General features: G+C 41.3%; 2 protein-coding genes across 2 annotated transcripts in view; both read right to left on the reverse strand.

Moving 5' to 3' along the window:
- The window catches only part of LOC122814410 (neurotrophin receptor-interacting factor 2-like), a 739,001-nt gene extending 721,842 nt beyond the window's left edge, over nucleotides 1–17,159 (reverse strand). The window contains exons 1-3 of the mRNA XM_044086992.1: nucleotides 17,121–17,159; nucleotides 16,921–17,016; nucleotides 811–1,143 (exon numbers count right to left, since the gene is read on the reverse strand). Coding sequence (XP_043942927.1) covers nucleotides 811–1,143; nucleotides 16,921–17,016; nucleotides 17,121–17,159 — 468 coding nt within the window. The remainder of the gene's footprint in view (nucleotides 1–810; nucleotides 1,144–16,920; nucleotides 17,017–17,120) is intronic.
- A 116-nt stretch (nucleotides 17,160–17,275) lies between these two features.
- The window catches only part of LOC122814411 (zinc-binding protein A33-like), a 191,540-nt gene continuing 188,767 nt past the window's right edge, over nucleotides 17,276–20,048 (reverse strand). Inside the window, exon 6 of the mRNA XM_044086994.1 lies at nucleotides 17,276–17,301. Within this exon, the coding sequence (XP_043942929.1) occupies nucleotides 17,276–17,301 (26 nt within the window). The remainder of the gene's footprint in view (nucleotides 17,302–20,048) is intronic.

Here is a 20,048-nt window from a genome sequence, read left to right on the forward strand (position 1 = left end):
AATCAGAAGAAGATGAGAATAGAGATAGAAGGGAAGATAGTAGAACAGGTAAACAGCTTCAAGTATCTGGGTGGGGTGGCTGAAGAGAAGGGTAGTCTGAATGAAGAGGTCAAAGCTAGTATCAGAGGGGTTGCAGCCAACTGGCATAGAGTATCAGATGTAGACTATGACAGAAGAATGTCAAAGAAGCTGAAGTAGGGTGTATAAGACAGTGGTGTGACCAGTACTACTGTATGGTACAGAAACTTGGGCAGTAAAGGCAGAACAGTTGAAGAAGCTAGAGTTGATGGAAATGAAGTGCCTGAGAAAGGTGGTAGGATGCACACTGTGGGACAGACCAAGAGATGAGGACATAAAGTAGCTCCAATTGCAGAAAAGATCAAAGAGAACAGAGTATGGTGGTTTGGGCATGTCTAGAAAAGCAGAAGACAATCCGGTGAGGAAGATTTGGGACAGACAGGAAGAAGGTAAGAGGAAGCGAGGGCGTCCAGCAAAGAGGTGGATGGATTGTGTGAAAGAAGATCTGCGACAGTCAGGCATGAGTGTTGAAGAAGGCAGGAGTGTGGCATTGTATAGAGAGAGTTGGCAACAGCTAACATGACACCCCAACCCCATACAGACAAATGGGGAAAAGGGGGCTGATGATGATGTATTAACATACTGGAACTTATCTCTTTAAACCTCCATTCACAATGGGCTTTGACTGGCCAACAATTAAAAAAAAATCAATAATGCTTTTTGATCTCAGCTGTCGCATTATTCCACTTTCTAAAACAAAAAAATAAAAGCAGAAATAAATAATATGCTTACTGTTAGCACTGGTTCCGGTTGTATGATCTCCATGTTGCTGTGACTAATGCTGTTAATGGCCACAGCATCATTTTCAACCGATTTAACATTTTCTTCCATTATTTTCAGGCTGTCCTCTTCTTTAATCTTGTCCACCAAGTTGCCATCAGAGTCTGTCACAAGGTAGGTAACTATCTCTTGTTTAATGCACTCGAGATTTCCTTCCATCCGTTTTAGAGTATTTGCTTCGTCATTCTTCAGCTGCTGGATGAGTTGTTCTTCCTTGTCTAGGAGAAACTGGTGCAATTCTGCAAACTGTTGTTTAATGTATTTCTCCAAATTAAAAACATCTTCCTAGGAAACATAAGAATAAAGAAAAATAAGTAAAACTAATAGCTCTGCACAGGCAGTGCAACTTCTATTCATGGATTTCCCTTAAATAAATAAATAAATAAAATGAACAAATGGCAGCCCGTCCAATACGTGGGAAAGGCATCCATCTGCACCACTGGTGATCTGAGGATGGACTATACTCAAACCTCTCATTTCTTCTGCAAGAAGTCTGGACAAAGCCAGAAATAATGAAGGGTCAAAGACCCAAAATCAGGGTCAGATTTTAAATATTTCTCTTATAATCAAAGATTTGAATTAGCATGCACTTTCTGAAGCATTTGAAATCTGAACTTCAAACAACTGTCCTCAATAATATGTCAGAAAATTGTAAATGTGTTAGGGAACAGGCCAAAAAACAGGAGGAAAAAACTGGACCTGCTGTGAAATTCTTAGCAGTTGAAAGATATGCTAAGATCAGAGTGAGGGGCAGCCATCTAAGATTTTCTCCTTTCTGGAGGAGAGGTACTGGGGTACATATCAGATACAAAGATGACACCTACAAACATACAACAAGAGTCACTGCAGACTGATGGATGCATAACATGCTGTCAAAAAAAGAGAAGTTGAGTGCTTCATGGGCTACAATTTAAGGTTCTTTCATAAAACTGCTTTAGACCCAATAAAGTCTACAATGAAACAACCATCTCTTAGGACACTTACAACAAAAACAGCCATTCATCGTAGGAGAAGAAAGATGCCACATCCAAAAAGTACAGTTGTGTAACTACCATAAATGTAGATGTTAGAGTGTATTCACTGTTGCAGTCATTACTCTTGGGTTATCCTGCTGGCAGGCTACCCTCAGTCGGCCAGAATTCCAAAGTGTAGGTCTGGCGTCGGTTGCTGTCACCTCTTCCCCGACGTCAGTGCGCCAGGGGTATAAAAGATGCAGCCGAAGTATTTTCTTCAGTTTTTCTTGCCCCAGATGTCAGGTGCCCCCAAACTGGTAGGCTGAAAAAATATGCCAATAAATATGCATGCACAAAAATAACATTTCCTTCATCTACAAGCAAATACACCACATAGGTTGTATAGGATAGAGAAGTACAGATAAACTGCAGCAAAGAAAAGGGGGATGGTGGGTGGGTAACCTGGACTGCAACAGTGAATACACTCAAACATCTACATTTATGGTAGGTACACAACTGTACTATGTTCATCGTGTTTCACTGTTGCAGTCATTACTCTTGGGTTGAATCCCAAAGCTGAGGATGGGTGGCTGGGCTAAATAGGATTAGGAGAGGCTATGAGGCCCTGCAGAACTGCAGTGGCAAAGCCTGCTCTGGATTTAGAGTAAAGAGGTAAGTGGTAGTGCTTTGTGAAGGTGTGCAGTGAACTCCAAGTTGCAGCCTCTAAGATTTCTTTGGTTGGTACTCCTCTGAGGAAGGCTGCTGAAGTGGCTGCTGCTCTGGTAGAATGAGGCCTAATGCCCTTAGGCACTGATTTGCCATGCTGAAAATAGAAACGGATGCAATGGCCTATCCATTTAGAAATAGTCTGTTTTGAGATAGCCTTTCCTTGTGATCCTGCAGCATAGGACACTAAAAGTTGCTCAGTCTTTCTGAAAGCTTTAGTTCTGTCCAAGTAGAAGCGTAACTGCCTGTGTATGTCCAAAGAATGCAGAATTTTCTCACCCTTGTTCTGTGGATTTGGATAAAAGGTAGGCAAGTGAATGGTTTGGTTGAGGGCCACACTGGACACCACCTTAGGCATAAATGTTGGGTTTGTCCTCAGAGAAACCCTGTCTGGATGAAAAATTATAAAAGGTTCCATAGCCATGAGTGCTTGTAACTCTGAGACTCGTCTTGCAGAGGTTATTGCTAGGAACAGGGCTGTTTTCCACAATAAGAATTTTATATCCGCTGTTGTGGCTGGCTCGAAAGGAGGCAGTGTGAGTTTTTCCAAACCATAATCAAGGTCCCATGCCAGAACTGGTGCTCTCCTTGGAGGCCTAATGTTTTTGGCCCCTCTGAGGTACTGCCTTATTAAAAGATGAGAAAAGATAGGTGGTTCCGTATTGTAATGGGCTGAAATGGCAGAGGCATGAATCTTAATTGATGAGAAAGAAAGGCCTTTGTTCAGCATCTCAGTTAGGTATTGTAAAACCCGAGGGATATTTGGTACACACATGTCAATGGCTTGTTCCTGGTTCCAAGCACAGAATCTCTTCCATTTTTCTGCATAAGATTTTCTAGTACTGGGCCTCCTGGCCTCCAAGATAACATCCATAACAGCTTTTGAAAGAGGGGTGTTCTGAATGGCTGCATTATCTGCCATGCTGCCAGGTTTAAGGTCCTGAGTTGGCTGTGCAGAATCAGATTGTTTTGTTGGGTCAGCAAGTGAGAAGTTTGAGGCAATATCCATGCTGGACCTTGAGACAAGCTCTTTAGGATTGGGTACCAGTGCTGGTGTGGCCAGTCTGGTGCAATCTGTATAATTTTTGGCTTCTCTTGTCTGACCTTTAGGAGTACCCTGGGAAGGACAGGCAGTGGAGGAAAGGCATATACTGTTCGATTTTTTCAGCTGAAGGATAGGGCGTCCACTCTCCATGCTTGCTTGTGATAAATCCTTGTGCAAAATCTCTGTAATTGGTAATTGTGTGGGGAGGCAAATAGATCTATGTCTGGGCATCCCCATTTCCTTGTTATCATGCTGAAGACTTGTAGATCCAGTTTCCATTCGTGGGGATCCATGAGGTTTCTGCTTAGTTCGTCTGCCTATTTGTTTTTCCTGGCAGGAATTGTGCTTGCAAGTGAACTTGATAAGTCAATGCTGTGTCCCATAAGGTCATTGCTTGTCTGCAGAGGGGGTAGGAATGTGTACCTCCCTGCTTGTTTATGTACCATATGACCTTCTTTATCAGTAGCTGTCCTGGATGAAGTAGATCCTTGAAAGCGGTCAGGGCATTTTGAACAGCTAGCATCTCTTTTTGATTGATGTGAAGATGCATCTGGTTTGCAGGCCATGTGCCTTGAATACATTTTCCTGCCATATGGGCCCCGCAGGCATAATCTGATGCATCCGTTGTCAGTGTCTGTCTGGCTGTGGCTAAGCTGAATGGCAGACCCTTGTTGTGGTGACAGGCCTCTGCCCACCATCGAAACTCCTGTTGCAGGCAGGGAATGAGCGCAATTACTGTATCCAGGCTGTGGCAATGCTGAGTCCAAACACTTTTTATATACCATTGTAGTTTCTTCATATGCAGTCTGGCATATGGAATTAGTAGAATGCAAGATGCCATGAAACCCAAGGCCTGCAGGATTTTCCTTGCAGATAAGTGGGTTTTGTTGCCAATTTCTTGAAGTAAGAAGTCAGTTGTTTTTGTTGGTCTGGCATGAGATAAGCCATCTGGGCAGTTGTATTTAAGCTTGCACCCAGGAATATTATGTCTTGAGAGGGCACTAGTTTTGATTTCTTTTTGTTTACTGTGTACCCTAGGCCAATTAGTAATCTTTTTACAAATGCCAAATGCTTTAGAAGAATGTCTTTGTTCTCTGCTTGAATTAGGCAGTCATCCAAGTAGGGATATATTTGAATTCCTCTTTGTCTGCAAAACGCAATTACTGGTGCCAGGCATTTTGTGAAGACCCTGAGCGCAGTAGATAAGCCAAAGGGCAGTGCAGAGAATTGGTAGTGCATTGAGCCAGCTATGAATCTGAGGTATCTTCTGCAAGATTGTCTGACTGGGACATGCAGGTATGCCTCTTTTAGGTCCAAAGTTACGAGCCAAGCCTTCTTGCCCAGCATGGGCAGTAGCTGCTGTAGAGTCAACATTTTGAATTTTGGAACTTCCAGAAAAGTATTCAGTATAGACAGGTCCAGTATTGGTCTCCAGGTTTTGTCCTTTCTGGGCACTAGGAAAAGTCTGGAGGGTTTTTTGCAGTGGAGGCTTTGACCCCCTTGGGACCCTGAGATATAGTTTCTGGGTCAGCAGCGGGGTTTTTATATATGAATTTATGAGAATTCGGGACCCTGTAGTATCTGTCTGGCTTAGCAGGCGCAGGGGGTAAAGAGTCAGGGGACAGGCTGGACTCTGAAAATACATCATCTACAATGTCTAGAACAGGTGGAATAGCAAGGGGTCTGTGCTAAGGAGGTAGCAGAAAGTCTCTTAGCCTTTTCTTAGATTCAGAATAATCTTGGCTCTCACAGTGGAAATGCTCCCTCATGGTATGCAGGGTTTCCCCAAAAGAATAATCCTCAGGAGGAGAGGCTGAAGGAATGGATTCTTCAGCATCAGAATCGTCATAGGGAAGTATGGAGTAATCCTGTTCAAAAGAGGAATCAGAGGAAATAGAAACCTGATCAGGAGAATCATACTCTGTCTCTTGCCTAGGCCTCTTATCAGGAGGGGGATGGGAACCCCTGATCAAAGTAATTAGGTCTTCGGCCATTCTGAGCATCTGTTTTTTAGGCATGGAAGTCTGAGTAGGAGAATGCTGCACTTGTTTATTTGTCTTTAGAGCTGCTTTAGTCTTTGAAGCTGAAGATGGCTTAACATATAGTTGTGCAGGTCTGAAGACACCCTCAGAAGCCGATGCCTGCTCAGCAGCTCCGGACCCATCTGAGGGAGTCATTTCCGAGTGTCCAATACCTTGAGTATCCAGAGGCCCAGTCGGCTCCACGTGGTAGTCGGAAGTGACCTGTGGCTCTGAGGTAGCGGGCGCCAGGGGCTGCGAAAGTGCCTGAGAACCGGCAAACTGACAACTGGCCTAGCGGAGGCCTCGTCATCGGTTTTGGACCTCGGATGCCTATCCTTTTCCTTGTCCTTGCGGTTTTGTATACTCCGGTCATCATCTGTTCCGACGGCATTATATAATTAAATCTTCGGCCAAAGTAATGAAATGCAAAATCGAACAGACGCTTAATAGTGCGTTGGTTAAATCTAGCAAAAAACTGACAGCTAGCAACGTTGTGATCAGGGCCTAGGCAAGGAATATAGTAAGAGTGAAAATCCTTATGAGGTATTTGCTTCCCACAAGAAATACCATTGTTAACTTTTTCTGACATCGGTCTGGAGCAAGAAAAAAGTTTCCCCAACGGGGTACTTCGCTTTAATGAAGACTTTGGTTCTGAAATTCGGATTTGAAAATCTCAGGAGTCGGCCGACCGGCACTTGCGAACTGCTTGCGAACTGCTTTTGTTTCGGGCACCGTGCGGCAAGAAAGACTGAAGAAAATGGCGTCGGCTGCATCTTTTATACCCCAGGCGCAGTGACGTCAGGGAAGAGGCGACAGCAACCGACGCTGGACCTAGACTTTGGAATTCTGGCCGACTGAGGGTAGCCTGTCAGCAGGATAACACAAGAGCAATGACTGCAACAGTGAAACACAATGAACATCACCAAGTGAGACTACTCCCTCTAGCAAAACCAGTGACTCTGGTAGAAGAGAGGCCAGCAGAAATTGCAGTGCTTGGGATATGACCCAAGTCAAGTTGGAAATGAAAAGCTAGCTATATCTGCAAGACTGCAGTCTCTTGTAGTACATACAAGCTTTGGAAAGGACTACATGAGGCTGGAAAATCCAAAACTCACCTCTACAATGTGAAAAATCTGGCAAATGTTACTGAAATAATTGTGCTCACATTCAATCAATATCCTGCAAGGGTTACTACTCCCAAAATATAACTCCCAAAAATATCTACAAAGCCAGTATGGCATCAGTGCTTAAAGTCTTGAAGCTGTTGTGTGACAGACAATGACACTTAAAATATGTGGGATTGGAGAATGCATCTGGGAAGCATAATGCATCTTGTAATACTAGACTTTTAAGAGAAATCTATTGAAAACACAGATAGACTCAGGTTGGTTTATGCAGTTAAAAAACAGATCTGTAATGTACAGTAATTTAAATGCATCTATAAATGATGAAGGACGCACCTTAATTTTATTTTATATATATATATATATATATATATATATATAAAAACACAGCACACACGTGCACATACAGACAAACACATTGAACATCTGTACTATGTCCATTACTCAGACCACTGCAGTAACCTATGGGTAGACAAGATAGCTTATATAACCAGGAGGAGGAAAGGATAAAGGTCCAGGAATCCTTGGAGAATGGTCCTAGCAAATCCAGCTGTGGACCTGGAAAGGGAATCCAGCTTGTAGTACTTTGTAAATGTGTGGATGGAGGATCAGGTTGCTGCCTCTAGAATACTTTGAGTCTACCCTATCCCAGTACACCATCGTAGAAGCTAAGGCTCTAGTAGAATGTGCATTAATATTGCCTAGATTAGATGGTGGAAATAATAAAAAAAAAAAAACAACAGCAAAGACCAACCATCTATAAACAGTTTGTTTAAACATGGGGTGATCTTTCTTATTCCCAGAAAAGGAAACAGAGAGTTGGTTAGCTTTCCTAAAGGATTTAGTTCTGTCAAGGCAGTACACAAGTTGGCTACGCACATCCAGAGTTTATAGAGTGTTATCTCCCTTGTTTTTAGGTTCTAGACTGAAAACAGGGTGATTGATGACTTGATTCAATGTGAACTCTGAAACCACCTTGGTCATAAAAGAGGAATTCGTGCAAAGAGTGACCCTCTCTCTATGGAAATCCAAACAGTATTCTACCATTATGAGAGCTTGCAACTCAGATGCTCTTCTTGCAGCTGTAAGAACAGTAACAGCAGCAGTTTTCCAGGTAATGAACCTTAAATATGCCTGACAAGCTGGTTCAAATGGCAACAGTCTGCTTTTCTAACACAAAGATGTGATCCCAAGGAGGACCCATCTACAATTTCATCTCAAATGTAAAACTCCTCTTAGAAACAATTTAACAATAAAGAGAGAGGTGAGAGGGGGTTCCATGGGCAGACATGCAGAAATGGCTACAAGATGTACCTTTATAGAGGCTAAAAATAGTAACTCACAAAAATATTTAAGCATCAGTAGTCCAAAATCCTTGCTGGGTCTCTGGGTATTGGCTAGGCACCAACTCAAAAATCTCTTCCATGTACCAATATATGATTTTCAAGTAGCAGCCTTTCTGGTAACCACTTAAAATGTTGCAACCCATTACAGTGAGTCCTGAAACACTGAGACTGAATGGCCAAACAAACGGACTTGTATATATTAAGTCTGTGATGCCATTTCTTGGAATATTCCCTTTTCCCAGAGGTATGGTGACCTCTGAGTTGGCAATACATAAGTCTGGGGGATGTTGGGGGTTGCCCTGATGTGGAGGAAAGCAAAAAGAAGTTTCCAGGAGAAGAGCGAGTTTTGATATTCATTCTTCTCCTGTGTTCTCTGTCTTTTTTTTCAGCTTGTCATCACTCAGCTTTTCAAGTGCCAATATTACAAGGCTTTGGTGCCTCCTTCAGTACCTGCTGCGCACCTAAAGTGGAAGGTATCAAAACTGAATCACCCAGGCAGTCAGTTGCAGTGGTTTGACCACGGGGTGTATCATACTCCACGTGTCCTGTGTGAATATATCCAGTCTATGAGGAAGCTTCTAGTAACTGCCCCTGGTCAATTCCATAAGGGAGAACCATTTTTTCCTTAGGTCAAAAGGGAGCCACTAAACTGATTCCTGGAGAGATTTGCCCAATCTTCAGAAATAACCTGGAGATCATTGGAAAGAGTGGAAATACGTAAAGGAACACTCCCAACCATGGGAATGAAAGAGCACATGTTTGCCAGGCCTGCTTGCAGGGGTCTGTTTTGTCATCTGCTGTGGAAGGATGTGAACAGATCTAGTTGGTGTGTTTCCCACATCTGGGAATCTCCTGGAAGGCCTATGCATTGAGTTTCCACTCATGAGGATATGCTCAGGATCTGCTTAGGTTGTCTACCACTATGGTTTGCTCTTATAGTATTCCAGAAGCTAACTCCCAAGATATCACTGCTAGCCAGCACAGGGGTATGGCCTGGTGTCCTCCTAATTTATGTACCAAATTATAGTGGAGAGAAAGCAAATTAAGAAAAAAAGACCCAAAGTGTACTCAAGCACCAAACATAAAATACATTTCTATTCGTGAAATACACTTTAAGTGCTTAAATATAGCACCTTCATGCAAAATGACTCAAACAGTAAAATAATGAAGGCAAGTAGCCATGAAGTGTACATAGGCACCAAAACATTCAAGTACATAAAACAATTTCTAAGCTTACAATTCTTGCACTTTAGTTAAAATACTATACATTTGTCTCACAAAATAGTCCCAGTATTCAATAAGAAGCCCTGCTCTGTAAAAAAATTGCAGTTCCTCACAAGAAACTAATGATATTAAAATTGCCAGAATTTTTCAGAAAATAGAAGATACAGAAAAAATATTTTCTGTGGAAAGTTTCTCCTATGGAGACTTGTCTGCCATTAATGAAGCCTACAGTCAATTGCTGTGTACTGTGAAGCCTCTCAGATTTTACTCCTTGAGGCAGTAAGAAAGTTCTGAAGATTTTTAGCCACTCTGGCTGTTTATTTAGTAACCTTCTAAAATGGGATTAGCCTAGGGGCAGCGAGAATGACAGTGTCTGTGAAGGGACGACAGCTTTTAGAAGCTGACCAGTTGTATCTTTGGCAGGATCCAAACCACAGGCTATAGTAGCAGTCAGAATGAAAATTATGCCCCCCCCCCACACTGTTGTGTGATTGCAGAGCTGATATACATATAATTAGCAGGGGGTATGGTGGGGTTGCCCCCTACATTAAATATGTTTTCAATATTTTGGGTTTCAATATTTTGACTTTTTGAACAAATGATAGGAATGTAAATACATCTGCATTTCTCACATACATGTACATTTGCAGGGTCTGATAATTTACATCAGTGATGCAAAATACCTTGCTACCTTGCATAGGTTTATAGGTGTCATCTATAAAGCAGATCCATAATGAAAATGTATTTTGTGTTTCTGTGGGGTGTGAGCAGATCTGTAATGCAAAATAGCTCACGTGGGCCTACAAGAAAGGAATATATCTATAATGCTGCACAGCCTGTGAGGTTCAAAGAAAATGTATCTATGAAGCAGAATGGCTTGTGTGGCCCTGTGGTTTGTAGTACACATCTGTGGTACAGAATGACTTGTGTAGACCTATGGAGTTGGAAACAGATTTGAATTACATAATGGTGGGTTTTTACTTTCCTTACTGTGCAGTGAACTGCATTTAAGAGTTAAAACTTGATAAATCCCACAAATGAGTTTTTAACTGCATTGAAACACGATCAATTTAGCTACCAAAAACAATTTTCTTTGCCATTAAAATGAAAACTCTGTTTAACATGCATTTAACATATCAATCCTATTTTAAACCGTTTCAAATATTTTTTTATTTATTGCTTGACATTTGATTACTGAAAAAGCCTGACCGTGTACGAGCCCATTTTCACCGGAGGTCCAGGGAGAAAAGCTCCAAAATACTTTAAAAATAACAACTTTACAATCTTCAAAAAAACACAAAACATTATACCAAATTAGACATAATATGAAAACATTGGTTAAGAATACCTAGTCTAATCCAGGCTAGTCCAGGTACAGATTTGCTGTATCCAGGACTCTTTGTAAGCTTCTGAGCCCCCCAAGCCTTTCTGTGTTGGAGGGAAGCCTTCTAGCTTAACAGTGGGAGTGGCAAGCATTAGGTAGCCTATCTACCACAAGAGGAGTGGTTCCTGGCCCAGAAATTGTAGCTATTGGCCGTTTCGGCAGTTTTTTTTTCCATCTCTTTCAACGTTCTGGTTTAAAAGCCGCACTTGCGCTTGTTTCCCACCTTTCCTCTAACTAGCCTAGTCCAGATACATAGCTGCTGTATCCAGGACTGTTGGTAAGCTTCTGAGCCCCGCAAGCCTTTCTGTGTTGGAGGAAAGCCTTCTAGCTTATCAGTGGGAGTGGCAAGCATGAGTTAGCCTGTCTACCATGAGAGGAGTGGTTCTTGGCCCAGAAATTGTAGTTTATTGACCATTTGGACAGTTTGCCCGTCTCTTTCAACTTTCTGGTTTAAAAGACCACATCTGCGCTTGTTTCCCATCTTTCCTGTAACTAACCTACTGGGTAGCACTAGAAAGCCTTAAAATGATACAAGCCTTCTAGCTTAGAAGAGAGACGTTGGAGTGATTAAGTATCAGTTTTCTGTACTTTCTTGCTGTACTTAAGTGTTTTCTGCCTAAATGCAGATATTTCCAGCATTTATTGTGATTTAAAAGCTTGTTTTTTTTCACATATTGTACTTATTTGACTGCCTGCACTTTTAAAAAGTGTTTTTTTTTTTTGTTTAAATAATTTGTTTAACTGTTGTAGGCTACACACTAAAGTGCGATAGCCTTTTCTGATTGTAGTCGTTTAAAGCTGTTTTAAGTGTATTTTTTTCTGTTTTGCCTTATCTTTTCAAAAAAACAAAAAAAAAATCCTTGTTTCCCACCTTTCTAAGCTAGTATAGTCCAATTTTCATGCTAGTGCTGAATTCAGGGCTGTGATACTAGTTTCTGAGTTGCCCATACCTTACTTGGACAGAAGGAAGTTTCTCTGTTCACCTGTGAGAGAGTGGAACTTTGAGCAACCTATCTGTCCCTGGAGGAGTGGTTCCAACCCAGAAGTTAGTAGTTTATTGGCCATTTTGGGCTAATTTCTTTCTCTTTCATTTCCCTACTATAAAAACCGTGTTTGCACGGTTTTGCGCACCGGGCAGTGCCGGTTAGCTACGGTTAAATTATTCCCAGCTCCACTAAGTCTCCTCTTCAGTTTTTCCCTTGAAACTAGTCTAACTCTCAACCTAAGTACTCAAAAAGCATCCTATAGCCCAGCACTTGCTCAGACCTAATAGCAAGCACTAATATACCCTGACACTGATTGCCTAGCAGGGCAAGGCTCTTCATTCACCCTCACCAACCAAGCGACTAAGCAGCTCAGCCAACTATTCAGGCATGACCAAAAGGCAAATTTCAGATGTACTCTCCAGTCCAGCTGGTGAATCTGGGTATCCTGGGGCAGTGTTACAACTGCCTCATGTACACAGACAACCCTCTCCTCCTACCACAAAACAGTAACATATGAGAGAGATACAATTATATAGCCAAACTGGAAGCTAAGCTGTCTCCACCCAAGACTGGAACAGACAGTCAAGAGGAGAAGGTTAACACTTGCACCAAACTTGCACCAAACCTCCAGCCGCACACAGATCTACTAAAACAGCATTGGCAAAAAATACACATAAATACACAAAATCATACTCGGCAGCTCTAAATAAAAACCTGCAAAAGCATCAGAGACCTCCAAAGCAGACATCCAAACAACCTGCACCTCCAGTCACAAATCAGACAACACACAAAACAAAATCAGTGTGCTGCACAATCACAGCCCTTAAGGCGAACACACTAGGAATAGGTGACTTTATAGTCAGGCAAACTGATGTCCCACTCACTAGGCTGGACAAGCAGAAGGTTATGGTTAGCTGCCTGTCGGAAGCCTGAATCCACCACATAACACAAGCACTCAGATCACTCCAGAACAAGTACAAATATGACTCTGTCATTGTTCATGTTGGTGTGAATGACCTGAGACATACCTCCCTGGACTACATGAAAAGAGACATGGAAGAGCTCTCTGATCATGCAGCCCAGGCTGGTATGGCCCTGACCCTGAGTAGCATCCTGCCCTCACCAAGAATGATACCTCAGTATAAAGAAAAAATTATCAATTTCAACAACTGGCTAAGGTTCTGGTGTCATTCAAAAGGGATCCAGTGTCTGTCAGCCTGGTACGACATGCTCGACAAGCCGCGTTGCTTCACAAGAGATGGCTTGCACCTGTCACCCCTAGGCTTTTGAATACTGGCCAAGGATATTGCTGCCCCCATAGTGTGTTCTTTTTTTAGGCAAGGCTCAAAAGTCAAACCCACCTCCATAAACAACGCAATTAACAAAAAACTGAGGGTTATGCTACTCAACGCCAGGAGTTTAAATCTCAAAATGCACGCACTCGAAGCACTCCTCAGTATGAAGAACGTCGACATCTGTGCAGTAACTGAAACTTGGTTCAAGGCTCCAGACAACACCCCAGCACTACCGGGCTCCAATGCATACCAAGCGTTTCAGCACAGAACACAGACCGAAACACAAAAGGAGGGGGTGTATCCATATTCATCAAGAATACCTACACCTCCAGGTTAGTGGCGCAGCATGACACCTCTGAGATCATCCATGTGCAACTAACATCGGGCAAATCTGCAATGCAAATTGTGGCCTGTTACAGATCACCCTCCATGACCCAGGACCACCACTCCACCTTTCTGGAGACACTGGAAAACATGAAGGTCCTACCTAACATCCTGATATTGGGCAATTTGAATTACCCTACCATTCACTGGGAAAACTACTCGAGTACAAACTCCAAGGCCCAGCGCTTCCTGCAATTCATCAACTCAAATGCCCTGGATCAGCTGGTAAACTCCCCTACCAGAGGTGAAAAAATATTGGACCTGGTCATCACCAACATAGGCGACAGGTGTTCCACACCGGAGGTCAACCCGTCACTGGTTAGATCAGACCATAAACTAATCACTCTGGATGTCCACACCTCACCACCACCCCCAACTAAGGAAACCACAGTAAAAAAACTTTTCTAAAGCAAACTTCACCTTACTTAAGACAGAGGTGGTAAGTTTCACAACCCCCCACGCTACAGGATAACACTGCCCAAGATGCAGAAACCTTTACAAATGCACTCTATGAGTACCTTCAAGGATGCATGGATTGTGCCATCCCTAGTAATACCAAGACTCACTCACCTAAGAGAAGGAAACCAGTTTGGTGGACCCCTGCCATAAACAGGCTATACCATAGAAGGAGGAAACTAGTTCAGAAAAAAAGCAAATTCCAAGAAGGAAAGACATCCCTGGTCAGTATCAGTAAGAAACTAAGGTCCCTCATAAAATCATCCAAGGCCAACTTCGAAAGAAAAATAGCCAAGGATTCAAAAGATAACCACAAAGCCTTCTTTAGCTTTGTTAAGCATCTAAGTGGCAACTCACGGATATGCACTGAACTAGTGCAAAACAGCACAAAATATACTGAACCTACTGATATTGCCAACATCCTAGCAGACAGATTCAGTGCAAACTTCACCCCCCTCTCACCTCCAAAAGGACCCACAACAATACTGGAAAAGTGTAGTGTCCCAAAAATCACAGACGCACAGGTGAAAACAGCCCTTTCAAAAGCCAAAAACACAGCATCAATGGGACCAGATGGTGTCCCAGGCTGCGTCTTGTACGAACTACAGAACGAACAAACCCCCCACCTAAACACGCTGTTCAACCTCAGCCACTCCACAGGCTACGTGCCCACAGAATGGTGCACAGCAACGGTTATTCCTCTCCATAAAGGAGGGGCCATAACTGCCCCTGGTAACTATCGCCACATAAGCCTGACTAGCCTGGTCTACAAGACTATGAAGCGCATTATCATGGAACTCATTAACAAAGACACTGGGAACCTCCAAATACTTGACTTGACCCAGTTCAGCTTTGTTAAGGGCAGATCATGCCTACTAAACCTGAATGACTTCTTTGAGACAGGTCACCAACGAGGGAAATGTGGTTCACACATCCTATCTTGACCTCGACAAGACTTTTGACACCATTCCCCACTCGGGTATTACAGAAAAACTCACCAGCCTGAACATAAACCCCTACATCACGAGATAGGTTGCCAACTGGCTTACAGACAGAAGAATAGCAGGCTTCAGGTCAACTCTAAACCAGTCACAAGTGGTGCCCTGCAAGGATCGGTCCTGGGACCCCTACTGTTTGGCATATACTTCTCAGAAGTACAGGCAAACACAGCAGGACTATGGCTAACCAAGTTCGCCGATAACTGCAAACTGGGAGCCATAATTGACTCTCCTGCTGACACGGACATCCTCCAAAAGGGCCTTACTGAGACAGACACCTGGTGTCAAAGTCATGGCCTCAAGCTAAATGCCAAAAAATGCATAGTCATCCTGTTTGGGGGAAAACAAAACACCCAAGAATTACCACATAGGTGGCAGCCCCATTAATACAGAAGAAGTAATTAGAGATCTGGGGACGCCGGTAGATAGTAATCTCTCCTTTGACAATCATATTGCCAAAGTTGTTAGGAAATCCTTCTATGTGGCCCATTTAATTACAAAAGAGTTTGCATCTAGAAATAAAGAGGTTACAGTGCCCCTCTACTCATCACTCATTAGACCCATCATAGAGTACAATGCCCCATTTGAGATGTACCTCACAAGACACTTCCAACAGCTGTAAAGACCACAAAAGTACCTCATCAAGAGGATTACTGGCCTCAAACATATGTTCTATGCAGCCCAACTGAAAAAACTCCAGCTGTACTCAGTGGCATATCCCTTACTCAGAGGTGATCTCTACCTGACTTACAAAGCCATGTCCAACTCAGAATTGATGGACATGCTCCACCTAAAGAAATCCAAGTCACTGCGAGTCATGTGCTCTAGTGAGCTAAACCTCGCCACAACAATAAATAGGATATGCTGGAGGGATGAAATCCTGTCACAGAGACTCCTCATGCTTTGGAACAAAATTCCAAACTACATTAGGCAGAGCCCCCTCACTAACACTCTTCAAGAGAAACCTTGACGAGTGGATTGGGTAACAGAAAATACACCCCTGAGATCACTTCATTGGCTCTGCTTGACAGAGGATCAGTTAATTAATCAATGGGGCGGCGAAAGCTGACACACTCTGGCTAGGCTTATAAATGCCCTCGGGCAGATAGCCTAGTACCTACCTATGAACCTAATACATTCAACATATATGACAATGATTTAATATTCGGAGAAAGTTTAATTTCGTTATAAACTGGCTAAACTAGGTAAGTATAATACAAACAAGAACTGCAATATGAAGTCAGAGAAAAAAAGGGTCATGGTATATTTAGAAAGAGAGTCAGGGGAGAGAAAATGACAGAAGGATGGAAGTGAGTGAAGAAGGGAGAGTAAGGAGGTATAAGGGATGAATAGGTACTTTTTCAAATTTAGGGATACAGTGCATATATTTCAAAAATCTTTTTTTCTTGTATTACATGCCCAATGTCCTGTGTAATTCAACACCTGCATGTTAACTCGGTTCTGACTGCCACACTTGCAGCATCATAAGATACGTACTGTGCACTGCGAAGGCTCTGCTAAATTCACTACTGCAAGTATATATAGTACTTCATTAAACAGTGCTGTGGATTTACAGTCACACAAAGATTGGACTAAAATAGACTGTAAATTAAATAATGGTATCACTTTCAAAAAGTAAGACATTTAAGCTTAAAATAACCATTGTAAAGTGACAGTACATCACTTCAGGACAGTGGGTAAAACATTTATTATCAACTCTTTATCATCATGTACTATCGTAAGACAATACCTTGAATGGTCATGCAGATAATTATGTTAGCAAATACCTGCACAAATCAATTTCACATATATGAGTAAAGCATTACAAAAAAAACTTTAAACACTGTTTACAAGATGCTGCTAGACATAATAGTATACCTTCCTGAATCTTAGATTAAGAAAATTTCCACTTTTCTTCATCACTACTCAGACCTCAACAGAAAATATAAACATACTGCCAACAGGTTTTTCTCAAACTCTTCTCACTGCTAACCAATAAATCACATGCAATAAAATTAGCTTTAAATAGAAGAAATACCAATAAGTTATAACAGATGTATGCATTTCTTACAAATTATTTGTCTTTAAGACATTTGGAATTAACCATTCACCTTACTTACTTTAATATCTCCAATTTCCTTCACATGATGGTTTTGCATGTATTTAAATTCTTTCACTTTGGATTCTAGAAATGTTAAAGTTGTTTTTATCTTGTCCTGTGGATTGAACAAAAAAATAATAAAAACAAAAACATAATTAATTAAACCACATGAACAACAAGACCATGAGCTGCAAATGTACTTTGATGGCCTTTCATTACAAGGACAGTGTAAAACACCAAGATGGCTACTATACCCATCACCAATGTTTGTAAAGTGCCAAGACAGGCATACAGACGTTGCCATGAACTTTAAGACCCATTAATGCAGTGCTGGGTATACAAAACTATAATTCACTTTATAAAGCTTTAATTATTCAAGGAACAGAACCTTTAATCCTATCTTAAAATAAGAATGAAGGCATAAAGTCTTAGAAAGGGAGTGGTCTTGGTTGCTTTCAGGGAACTAAGATAAAATGGTGCAAAACACTGGAAAACAACTGCAAACACAGTTTGGTGATTAATAGCTGTCCTGTTCAAAACGGGATTAGGCTGTGGGTAATCCCTCCCCACACACACATACACCAGGTGGCCTACTTCCCTACCCTAGTGGGTTAAGCCAGAAATTATGTAATAATATCCTACTTCCTCCTGCACCCCTAAAACTCCCCTATCTTAAGTAAGCTTTCCCAAGTGAAGGAAAGCCATTTCAGTTTATTGTGTTTGCAATCAATGTCTGGAATTTTTTTTCTCTGTGTTACAGACTACCTTAACCCCAAAAATCAAACAGTGTCTTCCTTGGGTGCATATTTCCCTTAAATGTGGTTTATGTTTGTACTTTATCAACCCCATTGATGCATTTCTGCCATGTTCCCCAATCCATACTTTTCTAGTCCAGTTCTGGTTATGAGGTAAAGCAGAAGGCACAAACAAAGACAATATAGTTCTGAGGGATAAAACAAACACAAGTAAATCTGAAAGAATGTCCTAAAACAGACAACACTGACTGATTACTGGTTAAAAGAATTTCCAGTGATCACTAAAAGAAATTGCATGAAAAGATTAAGGAGGCAAAGAAACAAACCGGCTAAAAGCAAAGTAGTAAAGGAGTCTTGTAAACCAGGGGAAACTGGCAGAGGAGACAACTGCCAGTTATGGAATACATTCTGGTAGTTCCACTCTACAATACAGAATATTAATAAAACACAGGAGACTACAACAAAGAAGATCATAAACTCTGTGCAATGACTAGAAGGAAAGATGCCTAAAACAACCAGATTATACAACCTGCATTCAAGAATTCCACAAATTATAGGCTACATTAAATTAAAAAAAAAAGTTTTTGATACTGCAGCCCAGAATGAGATTTGCATAACTTAGACACAAATTTAAAAAAAAAAAAAAAAAAAAATTATATATATATATATATATATACTGTCTTTTGTGCTAGATCAGAAGATTGTCAGTATCTTCTATACACCAGGTATATGGATTCATGTTCTAATATTAACCCTGCATTGCACTTTGGGGGGGGGGGGGTTCTTGTATTTCTGAAGGATCATCCTTTAGAGTAAATATTAAATCAAGGTCACATCTGTATGGGTTGATGGTAATAATCTAGTTGGATGAGTCTATCACATTCCTGAAGGCCATAAGAGTATTTGTTATTTAGATATTTACACATTTAACACGTTTTACATATTTCTAATATAATGTATGTTATTTACAATCCTAATTTCTTTCTCTTTACCGCCACTGTTTTGCTATCAAACTTTTACTCACATAAATTCTTTATTATTCAGTTTATTACATTCTTCACACACCATCTCTTCAATATATACCATAAACATGCAAACTGTCTTCTTAACTTCTTGTTTTTAATCTGCATTATGCAGTTTAGACAATACTGAGACCATACTTATCCCATGTAAATATTCATCCTTAAACACATTCATTACAGTAGAGGGTCGATTATCCAAACTAATTGGGACCTAGGGTAGTTTCGATAATCAAACAGTTCAGATAATAAAACATACATTGAACTGGATAAATAAAATCCTAAAATCTTGTTTTTTCTGCATGCAAGGAATACACTTTTCAACCATTCAGCGATTCCAGTGGACAATAAAGAATGTTTTTCACATATGAGCGGACTACAAGTTTAAAAAACATGCATAAGCAAATACTTATAACATCTGCATATTCAGACTTTATGATTTTTCCTACCCAAAAACTTTGGAGGACTGCGTTCAGATAACTGACATTTCAGATAATCAAAGTTCGGGTAATCAACTCTCTACTGTACTTTTTTTCCAAAAATCTTTAACTATTTTACATTTTGAAAACACATTTAATATGTTCCTCCATCACAAAAACTATTTTATTTTCTTCAGATCTCTCATTTAGCATTTACTTTTTCACTCTTTTTTGCCCCTGCTCCCTGCTCATCATTCATTCCGTTCTCAAAAAATTGGTCCAGCCTAGCCCATCACCATGGCAAGGATAAGGGGACACTGAACATCATTTAAAGCAGGAGTTAGGGATGGTATGAAATTTTTACAAAACCTTCAGCTGGTAACCACCACAGTGCCAATAAAGGGTACTCAACCAGGGTATAAAACAAGATTTATTCATGAACCAGCAAGTGACTTAAAGGAGTACAACGGGTTTCTAAAAAGAATTCCTCAACTTCCCTGCATTTTTCCTCCCTATTTACACGTTCCTGCATAAACAAACAACAAAGCATCGTTTAAAACATTTCAATTCCCCTCACTTTTCTGAAACAAGCCTACCTTAGCGTACAGGGATTGTTTCCCTTTCAAAAACATTCTCTCGCGTTTCAGTTAAGCATGCTGGAGTCTCCCAATTACTGACATCATCACGGCCTGGCAGTGGAGGTATTTTTTTTTTTTTTTTAATAGTTCCCTCCCCCGAAGTGACATCACCGCAGCCGGCCTCGGTCAAACAATCAAACCCTCCCATTCTGTGATTTCACAGCTGCCTTGTCCTTCCCCCAGCCTTTTATGTGCTAAAATAGAGCTGCAGGAGGTAGAGAAGTTTTTTTTTCCTGTCGGTGTTTCCAGTAGGCATTATTTTGCCAAAGGAACCTGTTGCGGGAAGCTTTGCTGTTAACAGCGTTTTTTCACCGAT

This window comes from Protopterus annectens, chromosome 10.part0 (assembly GCF_019279795.1).
Source record: "Protopterus annectens isolate FY-2018-M chromosome 10.part0, PAN1.0, whole genome shotgun sequence".
NCBI classification, from domain to species: Eukaryota; Metazoa; Chordata; order Ceratodontiformes; family Protopteridae; genus Protopterus; species Protopterus annectens.